The sequence below is a fragment of the Ischnura elegans genome, chromosome 6, assembly GCF_921293095.1.
Source record: "Ischnura elegans chromosome 6, ioIscEleg1.1, whole genome shotgun sequence".
Classification (NCBI taxonomy): domain Eukaryota; kingdom Metazoa; phylum Arthropoda; class Insecta; order Odonata; family Coenagrionidae; genus Ischnura; species Ischnura elegans.
In genome coordinates this window covers 15,291,187-15,307,188 of record NC_060251.1, presented here as the reverse complement: position 1 = coordinate 15,307,188, position 16,002 = coordinate 15,291,187, and the positions used below count along the sequence as shown (strand labels likewise).

The 16,002-nt window shown below is 39.6% G+C and overlaps 1 protein-coding gene across 1 annotated transcript; it reads left to right on the top strand.

The window, feature by feature from the left end:
- Nucleotides 1–4,166: 4,166 nt before the first annotated feature.
- LOC124160282 (5-formyltetrahydrofolate cyclo-ligase-like) lies at nt 4,167–14,482 on the top strand. Its single transcript, XM_046536109.1, has 3 exons — nt 4,167–4,371; nt 6,557–6,815; nt 13,986–14,482. Exons 1-3 carry the CDS (start codon nt 4,225–4,227, stop codon nt 14,201–14,203), a joined length of 624 nt encoding a protein of 207 aa, XP_046392065.1. The 5' UTR covers nt 4,167–4,224; the 3' UTR covers nt 14,204–14,482.
- Nucleotides 14,483–16,002: the final 1,520 nt, after the last annotated feature.

Sequence of the window (16,002 nt, the reverse complement as noted above, 5' to 3'; positions counted from 1 at the left end):
AGCCCACGACGCACAGTGGTCCCAAATCGAAAAAAGGTGGTCGAAAGTCATTTTTTTTAACTTTTCCAAAGAATTTTTGAAAGCACTATTCGTATTCTACACCATGTGGTATGATGTAGGCTAGTATTATGGCTATTTCGCAACTCATTGTAGTCTGTGGAACTCGGCGAGCATGGGATCTTCGGATTGAAAACGTCTGTCTCGGTAAATCACTCATTTTCAGAAACCTTCGTTAAAAAAATAGCTTTCAGACAATTTATGAACTTTAAAAATATATAGAGCTTAACTTAGTACCTTCGTGTACAAATATTTATGATCTGGTTTACTTTATTGTTTTATAATGGGAAGAAAATTGTTTATACTTTATGCCATATTACTTTAAAATTTAAATGATAAAAATCATATGAAACGCTTCTTCATAATACAACAGTGAGTAAATATAAGAGCGGTATTAACTTCGACCACCTTTTTTTGATTTGGGATCTCTGTGCGTCGTCTCTGAGACGACATCGATATTCTCCCATACCATTTCCCCCTTCCTCCTCCCCAGGGGTGCCGACTTACAAAAAATATTGGGGGGGCCCAAACCGGGGATCTTGCCCCAGGAAATGTTATAAGTAGTGAGTTTTAAGTTTTTTTTAAGCATTTTAGAAGAGTCATATGATCAACATTAGAACCCTGATTACTCGATTCTCGATATCTGGACACTGGGGAATATCTACAAGCCTGACACATTTTTTCCTCGCGCCTATATTCCCAACGAATTATTGAGGGGGCTCAGGCCCCATGGAGTCGGCGCCGCTGCTCCTCCCCTATCTTTACTCCTGCGATACCACGAGCACGCAGATCAAGGCCCTTCAACCCGGGGCCCCCAGGCCGCCGCAGCCGACTAATACCTTGCGGTCCCTATAGGCTAAAGAAAATATTGTATTTCTATAATATAAAATATATATATATATCGACTCACTCGCCAAAAATAAGTGTCAAAATCGCATTGATTGATTGCATTTCTAGCAAATAAGAATTATTGCACTTAGAAATTATGTTTTTTTTATATTTTTTTTATTGATATGTTAGTAAAATGAAGTAGAGCAAAGTGGCCTTCCGGAAGATGTGAAATCGATTCGCATTCGAATTCGAGACGGCGCATTCGAAGAGAGAATCGTAACTCTTTCCACCCTTATGGGGCGTTGCATTCACTGAAGCTATTATTTAAAATTTCGAACCCAGATCCGACGTCTTCCGCGACTTAGGATCCGATGTATCCGATGAAGGGCAATATCCACGGATATTTGGATCCGAGGTATCCGATCCGACCATCCCTAATTAAAAGGCTTGAAATTGTTTGAGTAAAAAATTTAAAATACTGATAACTTTCCACGCAAAAATTAAATATCACTTGACCACGGTCTCAGCGCCTATTAAGTATGCAATCATGCAGTTAACATTTTAGGGTAAAAATAATTGAGTGGAGGGGTATTACATCAGCCAATGGAGAAGAGGTTAAATTGTTGTCAAAATTTTGGGTCACTTCTTGTCCAACGTAAATTACCTGCAACCCCCTGTATGCTCCGATGTCTAACAAAAAATTCACAGAAGCACACTTATATAACCGAAAATTTCTAATTTAATACCAGCGAAAAACTGCGGACAGCTGAATGACGTGGTGAATATCCCAAGTGGAAAATGTAATTCGCGATTCCCAGGACTCTCTCGAAAAAGCGTAGAGTGCTCTAATCTAGTAATCTACGTATTGGTTCTTCTTGTTTCTCCCTTAAGTATTGGAGTCGGGGTGACTATATTTCAAGTCCACGTTAAGGTGAATCAATATTTCGCCTGTTCAATTTTTTTGGACTGGCGTGCGCTTTTGGGTGACTCCCTGAGAACAAAAATTGTCAATGCCTTAAAAAATAGTCTCTCGTGTACCAGCGGAAGTTGCCGGATCATGAAACTGACACTCATGATGTCGTTGCATATCTGTTTGTATGGAATGCATATCTCTGTGAGTATTTGCAGTTCGATTTGAACCCCATTGCTCATTTCTCGTCGTGCCTTGGCGATAATCTGCGTCAGTTTACCGAGCGACACGAGCGAAAACAAACGGGAGGAAGCTATCTCCGACCGTGGCCTTTGATACTTCTTTTCCGAGCAGAAACATCTGCCTCGCGTAGACCTAACAGCTGAATCACGAGCGAAGCAGTCGAAACTGTGTAAAGAATGCTGGCTTTCTCTCTCGCGTCTTCGTTATGTCACTCGTGACGACTCACGTTCCGATCCCGCGACCTTCGCATCCGCCACCAATCATCGCTGTCCTTCTGATCGTCATTTGTTATTATCCCATTATTATACTGGCGCAGCCTCAGGCAAGGTCGGTCCTCAGGTAGTGAGGGAAGAGAGATTTTTGGCATCTGCGTGTTATGCGTTCGAGATTGAAGTTGAAAACACCCAAATGACGTGAATCTATGGAGAACACCGCTTATTGGAAATTCCGTCGTCTTGTTAGGATTGAGGTGATGGAGTTTGTTTACATCTTGTTCAGTTCGTTTATTTCGTGTGAAAAATATTTCCATTACATCTAGTATTGCTGTGTAGAAATGATGACTTGTGGGTTCAGGGGCGCCGACTTACAAAAAAATATTGAGGGGGCCCAAACCGGTGATCTTGCCTCGGGAAATTTTATAAGTAGTGAGTTTAAAGTTTTTTAAGCATTTTAGAAGAGTCATATGATCAACATTAGAACCCTGATAACTCGAATCTCGATATCTGGACACTCCGGGGAAAATCGACAAGCCTGACACATTTTTCCTCACACCCATAACAAATTTTGAGGGGGCTCGGGCCCCCTCAGGCCCCATGGAGTCGGCGCCACTGTAGTGGGTTAAGCGCTTGACTTTGAAGTGGTCCTAGAAAAGGAATTTGAAAAAATAAAAACGGAATTTAAAAAATTATAAGTGGTCCTGGGAAAGGAATTTTCTCTTTCTCTATCAATGTGATTGATTCACTCGCCTGTGGCTTTGTGTAGGTTGGGCTTTTCCCTCATCGAATCAAACCAACCTTAGGTTTGAAAAAGGGAACTTAGTAGTCAAGAAAAAGTAGATGTAGCAGTAGGATCCGGTTCTATTTTGAAGACTTTTAATTATCTGACTTGTTTTTCCATTGTCAGTGGTGGTATCGTCATTTTTCTCAAGTCACAGCGCATGGTTTAGTTTAGTAAACCCAGCGAAGTTTAGAGTTTTATGCTGGGGGCAAGCAATCCAGCTGTGGTATTAAGGGCTATGGAATTCCCGTCGTGGAAAAGGGAAGTCCCCTGGGCCAGTGGCGCAGCGAGGGGGAGGGATTTGGGGGATAAACGCCCCCCCCCCCCCCCAGTGCTCAGAATTTTTTAAAGTTTAAACTATTTTACTTAATTGGATTATTATTACTTACAGAATAGTGTAAATAATAATAAAATTTCCCTCCGAAAGCCGTAAAACTCTCTATTTTGAACCATTTAAATCAAAATTTTTCTTGGGCAGGGCCCCCGCACCTCCTGCTTACCCTGGCGGGTATTCCACACCCCCAGACACCCCAGTATTCATAGGCGGATCCAGGGGGGGTGGGGCATGGGGGCACGTGTCCCCCCAGACCCTTAATATTTTCTAGATTTTTAATACGGTCCCATTGTCATTTCGTTCGCTTTGTATGACGAGGTATCCTTGTGCCCCCCCTGAACAAAATCCTGGATACGGCCTTGCTTGTGCCCCCCCCCAGAAAGAAATCCTGGATCCGCCCCTGCCAGTATTAGTTGTGCCTAAAACCCCGCTAGGCTTAATTCCTAGTTGCGCCCCTGCCCAGGGCCCTCCCTAAATTTGTTTAAATTAGCCGCTGGGAAGAGCATGCTAAGTTCTATCAATGGCTAAAATTTATTTAAAATTTTGATATTTTTGTTTTCATTGCACTTGAATGTAGAGGTTTCGTACTTTTTCGGAAAAATTACTATTTAAGTTGGGGGGGGGGGGCTCTTCCAAGTCTCTCCCACCCATGTCACAGCCTCAGATCACAGCTATTGCGTTGCTTCCTCAAAGAGCTCTGTTTGTATTTCGCGTCTCGGACGATTTTGATCTGTTTTGTAGGTGTCGCTGGCGGAAGGAATTTTCCCGCGCTAACTATGGCAACAGCGACATGCCTTTGTAGGGCAACGAGGGGGAGGGAATGGGGCATTGATAGCCAAGCAGCTGATGAGAGATGGACGCATGGTGCCGCACAGGGACTTCGCCGGATTCCGCCGAGGTGTTCGAGGCGAAGAGCAGACTTCGAAGGGAACTCTCCGAAAGGATCGACCGGTTGTCGCCCGAGGAAATAAAACGGCAGTCGGAAGCAATTACTAGAAAGGTTGTCCATGCTGTTGTGTTCGCAGTAAATGTGAAATTAGACGACGGCAAACGCAAGCCAAGTAGGGCGCGTGGATACGAATGAGACGTTCGTGAATGTGATTCAAGGAGGGCGCCTTTTCTTTCGTCATTTGTTTATCTCCCTCCGCGTTATTTTTGAACTCGAAGGGGTAAGATGAGAGGTCCTTGGATCTTTAATTGTTGGGGTGTGGTGGTTGCTAAATTTGTTTGCTGACACTTTGTTTGCGTCGAAGTGAGTGCTCGTGCCAGGAGCCCTCACGTACTAGATTCGTAAATGCTTTGGGTGGAATATTTACCTTAAACTCCCGAAACACATCGTTTCATTGCTTGGTGGTCGCCCATGATGAGCAAAAGGTGGGGCATCATATGCAAAACTTTTGCTGGAAAAACCATTTGTATTGATATGTTTTTGAATTCAAATCGCAAACATCATATCTGATGCTCTATTACTTGAGTTACCTTTGCAAATTATTCACTGCAGGATTAAAAAAATACAAATTCTGCCCTCTTTGAGGCCATTGATATGAATTTATGGCTCAAGCAGACTTGACAGTCGTGTGCAGAAGATATCTCGACTAGAGGTCAATTGCCACCAATATGCCGTATGTTTTCTGTCACAAATATTGTCACAGGGGGTTTTGTGTGTTGTTAAAAAGAAAAAAACATCCTCTTCATTATGCGTTACATTTTCCTGGATCTACAAAAATATTTTTGGCTGTCTTGTGACAGCTAGTGTCTGGAAGTATAAACCACATAAAGCTAACAAAAATCTGATGGGGAAGAAGACTCCTCGGTAGCTTATACGTTGTAGTATCTGTCGAAAATTTGGGGGCATGAATTCTGCTCAAATCAACTGATTTTTCTCATGTGGAATTTGTGCTCCATGTGTGCATGTTGAGGTGACCCAGCAAAGTCACATTGTACGTAGGTTAGCCCACTGTTATTTCCTCTTGCAAATATCAAAAGGGTGTTGGATTAAGGGGTTATATCTGTTCCTCTTGTCTTCTTAATCTTTTGTCTGGATGTTATTGTTAATATATTTATTGGGTACATGGATGTTCAAGCTATGGATGCTCAATATGTGCTTCTCTTCTATAGAGAGCTACCCAGAGAATTGGGGGGATTAAGGGGCACTTACTATTCCTAGACCCCCATGGTAAGGGTTCATGAAGGGCCCTCAAAAAATTTTCTGCGCATTTTTAGTGGTGGTGCAAGGAGTAATCCTGAGATATTTAAGGGCCTGGGACAATCTTTTGGGTCTTTCCCCTAATCCATGGAGATATTCTCATCCATAATGATGGAAGGTGTTTGAAGACCCTGATCTAATTAAATTTGATGGAAATGTATTGTTTTTATCCATGTGAGCTTCATATTCCGTATATTTGTACATGAATGTTTCTTTCATATTCATCAATGGGCAAAAATCCTATGGTTTTCCATTGGTTTTGGTTGGGGGGGAGGGGCAGCTCGCTGGGTGCGCCCATGGTTAGCATCATAATTCTAAGTAGAGTTCCTAGAGTTACCTACTCAGTGCATATTTCTGAGGGAATACATTTTTCTTTCTTTTTTCCCTGAACATGGCTAAATGTATCCTTTCTGCAATATTTTAAAATTTTAAATCAGTGTGTAATTGGGTGATAGAATTTGTGAAAACATATTGACATTGCCATCGGGAAAACAAGTAAATATCCATAAAATCAAGTATAAACGAGAATACAATCACTGGATGGGGATGCACCATCCTGTTAAGCTTGGCAAACGTCCCACACTCGCTGTTTGGCTGGGCTTGAAGGGCTTTGAATATTTTAGGCCCTCATCACCCAGCTTCTCAAAAACATATACAGAAAGCTCATAAGTTGCATAAAAATCTTTTTGTACTCCAGCAATTTTCAAGAGTAAATTGTATTAAAACTAGATGAGAATCTTAAAATGCATATTTTAGTTGTGATTATATTTTTTACTTGTAAACCTAATGTATTTCATACAAAATTTATCTTTATAAGAATGCTTTGTAGAGAGTGTCATTGAATATGACTACTGTCTGTATAGTATTGCTTATTACTTTTATTCCATTGTATTATGAATGGCTTCATCTTATTGACCAGATCTATTTCACTTGATCAGCTCAGTAATATATGTATTATGGTAATATTATTTTCTTTTAGGTGCTCCAGCATCCAAAGTACCAAGAATCTGAAAGTGTGTCCATTTATCTAAGCTTTGATAAAGAGGTTCAGACTGAGGAGATTCTCCACGACATCTTTGCACAAGGGAAAGAATGTTACATTCCACAGTACTTCAAGGGGAAACCAATGGAAATGGTTCAAATTTTGTCACTTGAAGACTACCAGGATTTGCCTAAAAATAAATGGAATATTAAACAGCCTCCAAAGGATGAGATAAGAGAGAACGTCCTTGATGCAGGTACTGAATTTTAATAATTATTTACTAACACAAATCTGCTCATGGTTATCCATTACCGTATAAGTATGTCTGAATATATAGTCCCCCCCTTTTCTCCAAAAATGCCTGTGGTAAAAGTAAAGGGGGGACTATGTATATTCAAATGCATTTTTTAGCTTTTCCCAAAACTGAAGCCTCAAAATTAGGGGGGGGGGGAATATATTCAGAGGGGGACTATATTCGGAGAAATATGGTATCTGTCAGTGAATACGTGAGGATCTGATAACCATAAAACATATAAATGGGGAATTTTCACATTTTTTGAAAACTCTGTCAATATGTAGTAAACCTCTAGGAAAGATATCTACCCGGGGAAATTTCAATACTAGCATTAGTTTTCAAGATATTAAAGGTCAGAGTGGAGGAGTGGGGGGTGCGAACGAAAGTAGTGTGTCCAAGAGGAGTGACGTCATTTCTCCCCAAACAGAGTTGCTGACGTCCGAAGCGTGGAGCTTCGAGATTGTTACGGTATACGTACGCCAGGAAGACGGTATGTTTACCTACGTGAAGTGCTGTTTATAATATCGAATAATAAATATTGCGTGGTGCCTATGCGTTGAAATACATCTCGAAATTCTAATAAAATATTCGTCCTTACGTCGAATAATAAAGCGAGAAGAAAGAAGTGGGTTAAGGCGATGAAGAGGAAGAACAATCTGTCGACGAAAACGACGGGATTTTTTCGTGAAGATCACTTTACCTTAAGTAATTACGACAGAACTATGCTGAGAAATTACTAGAGCGTGTGGTGCGGAGGACGTGCAGTTGTCCTGTTCGCGCAGTACCCGCCTGTCGCTTGCATGCTGTTTTTGCTGAGTTATCGTAGGTTGACGGCCCTCGTAGTACCCGATGTCTTACATTTATTGAATGTTTTGAATTCGTCAATGATTAATCATGATAAGAATACTTAAAGGGTGCATACAGTAGGCTACCCTCCCTCTCTCCGAAATCAATTGATTCACATGCATAGTATTCCAACTGAACTCCCTCGAAACCATATTTGCTACCTAGCAGTGTATAATTTGTAAGAAACTCACTGATGCATAATCACTACCTCCTCCAATCAACTGACTTAGAGCCATAGGAGGAAATACAACCTGAGGAAGTGGTGGAAAGTCGAGGTCAGGAAAAGTCATGCCAATTGAAACCAGAATCAAAAATTGTTGGTGTTCAGAAAAGAAACCTATGTATTTCCGCCAATGCTGCTACTTCTCCTATGAATATGATAAGTGACTGACTGGAATCAGATAGGGAGATATGTAGCCAAAGGGTCAAGTATATTGTGTTTTTCTTGGAAAAAAGGCAGCATTGTATTTAAGAGTAGATTGTGAAGATTATTTTATTGTCGATATGCTATCAGGAAAGACTGGGTTACCTGTTATTGCTATGTTTAGGAAAATTATACTCAACAAATCCTTCAATATTTTAGCCTAGAAGATCTCATGTCTCACCCACGACAGCGGCACGATATTTCTCTGCTTCCATTATTCCGATTGCTAGTCTCTTGAAAAATATAGTTTTTTGGGTTGACAAAAATAAGATGTTGCTAAATATGCCAATTCCCTTTCCTGCTCGCCTTCACATGTAGAGTCAACTATTGATTGTTTAGAAATAGAAATTGAAAAGCTAGGTAACCCAATTTGGCAAAGTTTTACCTGAATTGGAGCATAAAAAATAGATCAGTACCTACTGCAGTGAGTGACATTTTCTATAGTATGGATCAGTTCTTTTTACTGCGATCAGTTTAACAAATTGCGCTTAGTTTATTATGCTGCAATAGGTGTAAAGTAAAAAAGGGAATTGCAAAGGAAACTAAATCCGTTTCTTTACAGTACTAATCAGTGCATTATACTGCTGATAGTGAAGAAAATTAGAAATAATGTTTTTTCAAACGCAATTATTTCAAAAGGAATCATTTTTAACATAACTATAAAATCAATGAATTGTTTATAGCTCAAATATTTCTATCTAAACTCAATCAAAAAAAAATAAATCATATGATTCTTCTTTAGAAAATTTCATTTCGAGGGGTAATGGTGGCCGGGCAATAGATAGTGTCATTCGCATAGACTGGATTTCTTGAGCAAATTCTAAACGGCTGTGGGGTAAAAGTAGATCGCGCGTTCAAACTAACTGTTCACTCATTCAGTGGTAAAATTTGAGAGTTAATTAGATCACCAAGAGTTTACAAGAATGTAGAGAGCTCTCAAGATGAAGTTAAGCTAACTAAGCAAATAGAAAGCTTTAGGACCCATGTGGAGAGAGTAATAATAAAGGTCAGGGAATACAAGTTGCTTGTCCTTCATTCCTGCATTGACAACCGTTTGGTGCAAAAAAGCAGGATTAGAGGATAGCTTTAAAAGAAAATCACTTCTACCATAACGATATTCGGGCTCTGCCTCAATGATGGGGAATTTTTTTAGGAAGCGACGGAAAATACTTTGAATGATTCATTTACAGCCTTTTTTTAAATAAAGATGTATTTTTCGTTTAAAAAACAGCGAGAGATTAGTTGCGCACCTAATACTATTTAACATAAATGATTGAATTTTGTCATACGTTTGCTAAATAGCTTATAATTATTTTGTAGTCATCTAATAGAAGTTTCATAGCTAACATTAAAAGCTGTATTATCTTATGCTTATGCCTATCGTTAAGTAGCCACTATAAAAGTGGCTACAAAAGTTCATAACCTGTCAAAACCTGTACACACTTCAGACAGTATGCATACAGAACACACCTTAAAACTGTACATAGTATGATGCGCATAATGTGTACAGAAAAATTACCTTAAATCTGCGCACAGAAAGCATTTCACAACATACTGAATCAAAAAGCTGATATCATACAGAAAGCAAAAAATCATAACTTGTACTATATAAACTATATTTGCACTAACTAGATGCATCAACATTTCATGCAGAAATTTTCAACGGAGGCCGTGTAGCTACTACTGTATTCGTAAAAGCTGGTCCAGTAATGCCATAATAAACTAGAAAAACTTACCGCGAAGCCTTCACTTCTCTACATTCTGCAGCCAAAAAGTCTGGGTTACTTTTAAAATATAATGCCATCATTATGAAATCCACCTTTGGGAGATTATCGCAACAGCCTTTTCACGAAACCGTCTTCCATTTTGCATATATTCGATATATTCTTGTTCTACGAATACAGAAAATGGATAAAATATACTTGACGTGACTAAATAACGTAATAAAATGTCTGAGAGAAAACACGGATTAAAAAAATACCGAAATATGTATTCTCTTACTCAACGACTGCTTCATTGTAGCTTCTGCGGCCGTAGATGCAAAACGAAAACGCCTTAGGGAGAAATGACGTCACCAACAATCAGAGCTAACTTCGCGTTTGCAGACGCATTTCACTGTTTTAGAATGAATTTCATGATAAAATCAATGGTTTACGAGAAGTTTGATAGATGAAAATGGATTCCTGGTGAAAATTGCTATAAGAATCATATATTATTTTGATGAAAAAAATTTCATGCAACTTCCCCATTGCGGACACTATTTCATCATTTTACTTTCTGCATCAGAAAATGTTTCATAGAAAAACATTCAAGTGCATGATTGGTTTCATGGTTTGTATCTGCAAACTACCCTGCAAGCTCCCTCAATAGGAATGTGGTCACACCAGTCATTGGTGAAAACAAAAGAAGCTATGCATTGGACGTTTTTGACAATTGAGTCCCACCAAGCATTTATTTAAATCCTTTATAGTTTGGGATTAGATTGGAAGGACAGGCAGTGAGAGTAGGCAGCAGTAAAAAAGGGTGGGCAAGCTTAGGCCAAGGCATGAAACCAAGCTAGCCCCAGTCATCTGTACTGCTGTATTTAAATGCTGGGGAGAAAATAGAGGCATGGAAAGAGTTGGATAGCAAGCCTTTTTTCCTGAAGAAAACTGCACAAGAACTATGTAAATAAGATCAATCACAAAAGACTTAACTTCTGCAGTCTATTTAGGGTACTAACTTAAGGAAAAGAGACACAGCTGTAAGAATATTTGGAGAGGAATAATGTAAACAAATGAGGCCTTTGTGAAGAGTAAGGAGTCATTGATAGGATTGTTGTTTAAGAGTATACAGAAAAAATGGCTAAGGCAGAAGCCCTCTTTTTTCAAACCCCTCTTTACAGAGCTCTTCTTTGGGAAGAGTTGCACAGGTACTCTCTCGATTTGGGACCCAACTCAATGGGAGGGTTCCTGGACACTGGACTAGATCCTCCTACCCTTTCTTATCATATGAAAATGCCCATTGGATGTAGCTGACATTCGGTGCGAAAGCGTTAAGTAATATCAGAGGGGCTGGGTCCTTACTTTTAAAGTTTTCGAAATTCTTTTGGGATGCCCCCCAGTTTTGTTCCATTTGGTGAGAAAATAAATCATGAAAATTATTTTTGCAATTGGATTACAGGAAAACTCGCTGCGTTGCACTTAAAGTTTTGAAATTTTGGTATTTCTGGGTGTTTTTTTGACATAAGTGAAGATGATGCCACTTTTGGATTATTCTATCACTTTTTTGTCATATACAACGATTTAGTAGACATTTTTAGAGCATCGTTTCAAATTTCTTTCCTTTCTTCCCTTTGGTTCCCAAAATATAGCACCGAGAGTGAACGCGTGTTACCCCAGTCAGACAATTTGGGTGGCACGCAAGTTGCATACTCTCAATTTTGTTGATCATTCTCACTCATCGTAAAAGCACAAAATTCTTGAGATAAACTTTAAACTTCGTCAATGTAACATTGAATGCTATATTTATCACTTTTTATTGCCAAAGTGCTTCTGTCTAAATTCAATGAATCATATCTGAGAGCTAACCTCCCGAATGGTATGTGATGGTGCTTCCTCTTGCATGTATTTCTTTATCAGTGTACAAGCTCAGGGTTTCAACTTATGAGATTTTATTTCTTTGCATGAGGAAAAGGTGGAGTTAATTGAGAGTTAATAGATAGGTGGGGGAGGAGCGGCCTTAGGTTTGGTGGATTTCCCAGTTTTGATGGATCTGCAATCAGCAGAGGGAGAAGTAGGTTAGGAACCGAGAGGCTAATAAGGGTAGTAAATTGATTCTGTACCTTAAATCTTATGTTATCAGATGTAAGGAGAGTCCTCTTTCTGTAGAAATCCCTCTTCACTTGGACTATTCTATTTACTCACTCACAATCAGTGATTCAACCCAAAGATTAGGTTTGGTAAGGGTAGAGCCCACCTTGGACTAGGCCTCATGCATGTGAACTTCACACATTCAGTGTAGAGGGGCTTGTTCCTTTCACTGGGCCACCTCGTATTTAGAGGATTTTTATTTGTGGTGTCCAATGGCCTCCTCGGAGATATGAACATGTTACTCCTCAATCAGCATAGCCAAGCACTCTATCCACTAGGCTATCTTGCTGCCCTACTGTTCTATTATTCTTGTATTAATTTTTATACTGTTTGTTTTATCAGAAATATAAATATTCCAAGTTGGAGTTCATGCCTAAGTCTATACAGAAGTCTTTTTTTTTATCCATCATGAATTTAGCTGTTTCTTCGACCAATAAATTATGTATCTTCAGTTATTATTAAGTAGAATTATTATGAAATTTATTCAGAGTTACCTCTCAACCATATTGAAATACATATAAAAAGATAATTACTACTTCTTGATGAATGTGCCATTGTACTGTCATTAGTCTATGGAAACATAGCAATGAAAAGCGAGGTACATAGTAAGTAAATGAATTGCACTGTGGTATGTTTTCTTATTGATAAGGCAATTGAAATTGAATCAGTATTTAAGCATAGATCATTATTGGTGAAATAGAAAATATGTGGAATAGATCCATGTTTTTATTTATTATAGTTGCATAACAGGTGAAATTTACTTGAACTTTTTTGATTGATATTTGCCTTAAAGTTATTATCGTTTAAGTTTTGTGGAGAATTATAACTTTTTCATTTATATGCTTGTTTATGAAAATTCTTAGGGTAATTGTTTGTTTATTTTTTTGGTTGATTTTCATTTTATTATTTATGTGTTCTCTCATTTTGATGATATATCTGATACAAAAATAAAATTTTCAAAATGTTGGCGAGAGAATTGGTTGATTACAATAACATCGACACTGTCCTATATCCAATAACTTCAAGACATGTGTTATACACTTTGACAAATATGGAAAGGACAATGGCCAGATATCAGCTGAAAATCAACAAAAAGAAGACTAAGATATTAGTTTGTAACAAAATAGAGGAGGCTAAAACAAACATCAACCTAGGAAAGCATAAGCTTGAAGAGGTGAAAGAGTTTTCTTATGTGGGAAGGCAAATTACCAATGATGGAAGAAGCAAGAATGAAATAGTCAGTAGAATAGTGCAGGTGAAGAGGGCTCTCTTCAAAAAGAAGAATATTCTTACAGCTGAGAATACAAGCATAGAAGTAAGGAAACAATTCATCAGATGCTACATATGGAGTATGCTTCTTTATGGAAGCGAGGCTTGGTCGTTGACGGCAGCTGAGAAGTCAAGAATAGAAGCATTCGAAATGTGGTGCTACCGAAGAATGATGAAGATAAAATGGATTGACCGTGTAATTAACGAGGAAGTGCTATGAAGAGTGGGAGAAAAGAGAAGCCTCCTAAAAACCTTAAGCAGAAGACGGGAACTTAGTTGGCCACGTTTTGAGGCCCGATGGTCTGATGAAGACAATCGTTGAAGGAAAAGTGGAAGGGAAAAAGGGCAAGGGACGGCCCCGAATGAGTTACATAGGACAGGTTATAAAGGATGTAAAAGAGAAGAAATATGTATGTAGCTATGAAAAGGTTAGTGGATAGGAGAGAGGAATGGAGAACTGCATCGAACCAATCTTTAGGATTGTTGACTAATGATGATGATGTGTTATAGTTACTTGTGAACATAAAAGTCAGACTATGTAATCAAAATAAAATAATTAATCATAGTTCTCAATAAAATTTGTTGCGTGCATGTCACCTATTCATTTTGTGCATCTTTTCTGTGGTGCAACAGATGATTCCTCTAGGGCTAAAATGGTTTATACCAATTACATATAAGGATCTAATAAATTGATAAAGAGTTTGCAACGCCTAAAAGTATCATGATTTTCTCCTTTTACAGGAAGATTGGACCTGATTTTACTTCCTGGACTTGGTTTCACATCCACAGGAAAGCGATTGGGGAGAGGCAAAGGATATTATGATGAGTACCTCGTCCGGAGTGCAGCTCTGTTGGATAATTCACCTTATACCATTGCCCTTGCATTCAGTGAGCAGTTAGTCGAGGACATACCAATGACAGACAAAGATGTGTGCGTGGATGAAGTCATATCTCCTTAGAGGTGCTTAGAATTTTTCATATTCCATTTCTCACTTCTTGACTACCTTTAATGCCAAGAAAATTTGGCTGTGAGTTCAGCATTGTTTTGGCATCATTGATGATCCCAATAATCTGGTGGACATCAAGAAAGTAAATGTACTTTGATTGAGTTTTCTTCTTTGGTGTCTACCACATTGACAACTTTGGTGCTTTGAATTGCATTTTGATCATTGCTTGTCTGAAGTATAGGCGTAGTAACTTCAGTGCAGCTGAAGTGTTATTCTTCAAGACTGCAGATATATACCGTATAAGCTCGTGTAAGAGGCGCACCTTTTTTCCCAAACATTGCAGCCGAAAATGGGGGTGCGCCTCTTACACAAACTTCTTATCTTCCCCCCCTCCCCTACCCAGTCGCAAGTCCAAGGGGAACTGAGGGGCCTTGGTTTAAAGCGTGAGTCAGTCATCTGAAACCCTGGGTCAAAATCAAGCGGCAAGTAGGGGAGTTCTCCCTTAGTGACGTATTTTTAAAATGCTCCTGTTTGAATTTCTTGTAAGCATCGCGCCGTCACGTCGGTGCCCCAGAGGTGAACATTGAAAAGATCGCGCGGGGTGATTCGCTCCGGAGCGCGCGCTAAATTTACTGCCACGAGTGGGTATCCCGCGGAATTTATGCTGCAAATAGTAATCGCTTATCTAACGTATAGAAACGCGTAGTTTTGAAGGACATAACTGATTCGTCAACATCTGTCTTGCCGAGCAATTTCCATTACGCTGAGCACCTGATTTTTCAAAAATTATCTTCAGACGCTAATATGAGGATTTTTGCAACTGAAAATTATATTGGTGTCAAAACCTGCGGTTTAAAAAATTCGAACGAGTGTGTTCATTGTTGGACTAGCGCTGAAGGAGAGGTCGAGGGGAAGGAGCGCGCTCCATATTTCAAGCTACGAGGCTATGAGCGAAGGAGCAAGGGAAGAACACGTCCGATCTTGCATGTGACGTCGTTGCCTTTAAAGTGAAGAGGCGAAGGCACAGCAATGTGATATACGCAGTTTGCGTTGCCTGAAGTTTCCAGTCCGTCTCGTCTTGTTTGAATGCGCTTATGCTACGCTTGTTTCTTCCGAAATTGTGCGCTTTGGACTATGTTGAATAATAGTAGCCTTGTTTTAGCTATATATCTTTGTGTCAATCAATTAGAGCTCAAAAAACTTAAATGCTGTCAGAAATACGTCGCGTTAGGTCTAATTCTTTTTAGAACCTCGTGCGTGTCATACAATTGCTGAAAGATATCGAGATATCTTCGAGCTCAGAAGGTGACTCACGTAGCATTTGACCTCCAGAAACTCGGAGAATTGAACCTGGTAGACCGAAAAAGGTCAGTTGGTGAGATGGGGTAGGGATGAAACGCGTTTCCATTGATCCCCTCTAACTTGATAATTTCCTATTTTCCTATGGAGTCCCGGAAAGGAAAAAAACGGCTTCTTGCACACACACCGAATTTGGACGGCCGGTAAAATATCGGCCGATATTTTACCGGCGAAGCGATGCTTGCACACACGCCGGATTTTTACCGGTCAAACGATAAGTTGCTATGTTTTTGAGCCGGCGACGGCGATCCACAGTGACAATGGCCGGCAGCTAACCGGCATTTAGCCGGTGCCGGCGCGTGTTCGGTACGTGTGCAAGCTCCAATGTTCTCCCATTGTTCACTATTGGAATGTGGACGGCCGATATTTTACCGGCCGTCCAAAATCGGTGTGTGTGCAAGGGGCCTTAAATCTACGACGTGGTTATTATCCTAAGGCGCTGAGATTGCCCC

Coding starts and splice junctions, on each gene's coding strand:
- LOC124160282 (XM_046536109.1), top strand. CDS start 4,225: ATGGACGCATGGTGCCGCACAGGGACTTCGCCGGATTCCGCCGAGGTG. Junction 4,372..6,556: donor CGGAAGCAATTACTAGAAAG/GTTGTCCATGCT, acceptor ATTTTCTTTTAG/GTGCTCCAGCATCCAAAGTA. Junction 6,816..13,985: donor AGAGAACGTCCTTGATGCAG/GTACTGAATTTT, acceptor CTCCTTTTACAG/GAAGATTGGACCTGATTTTA.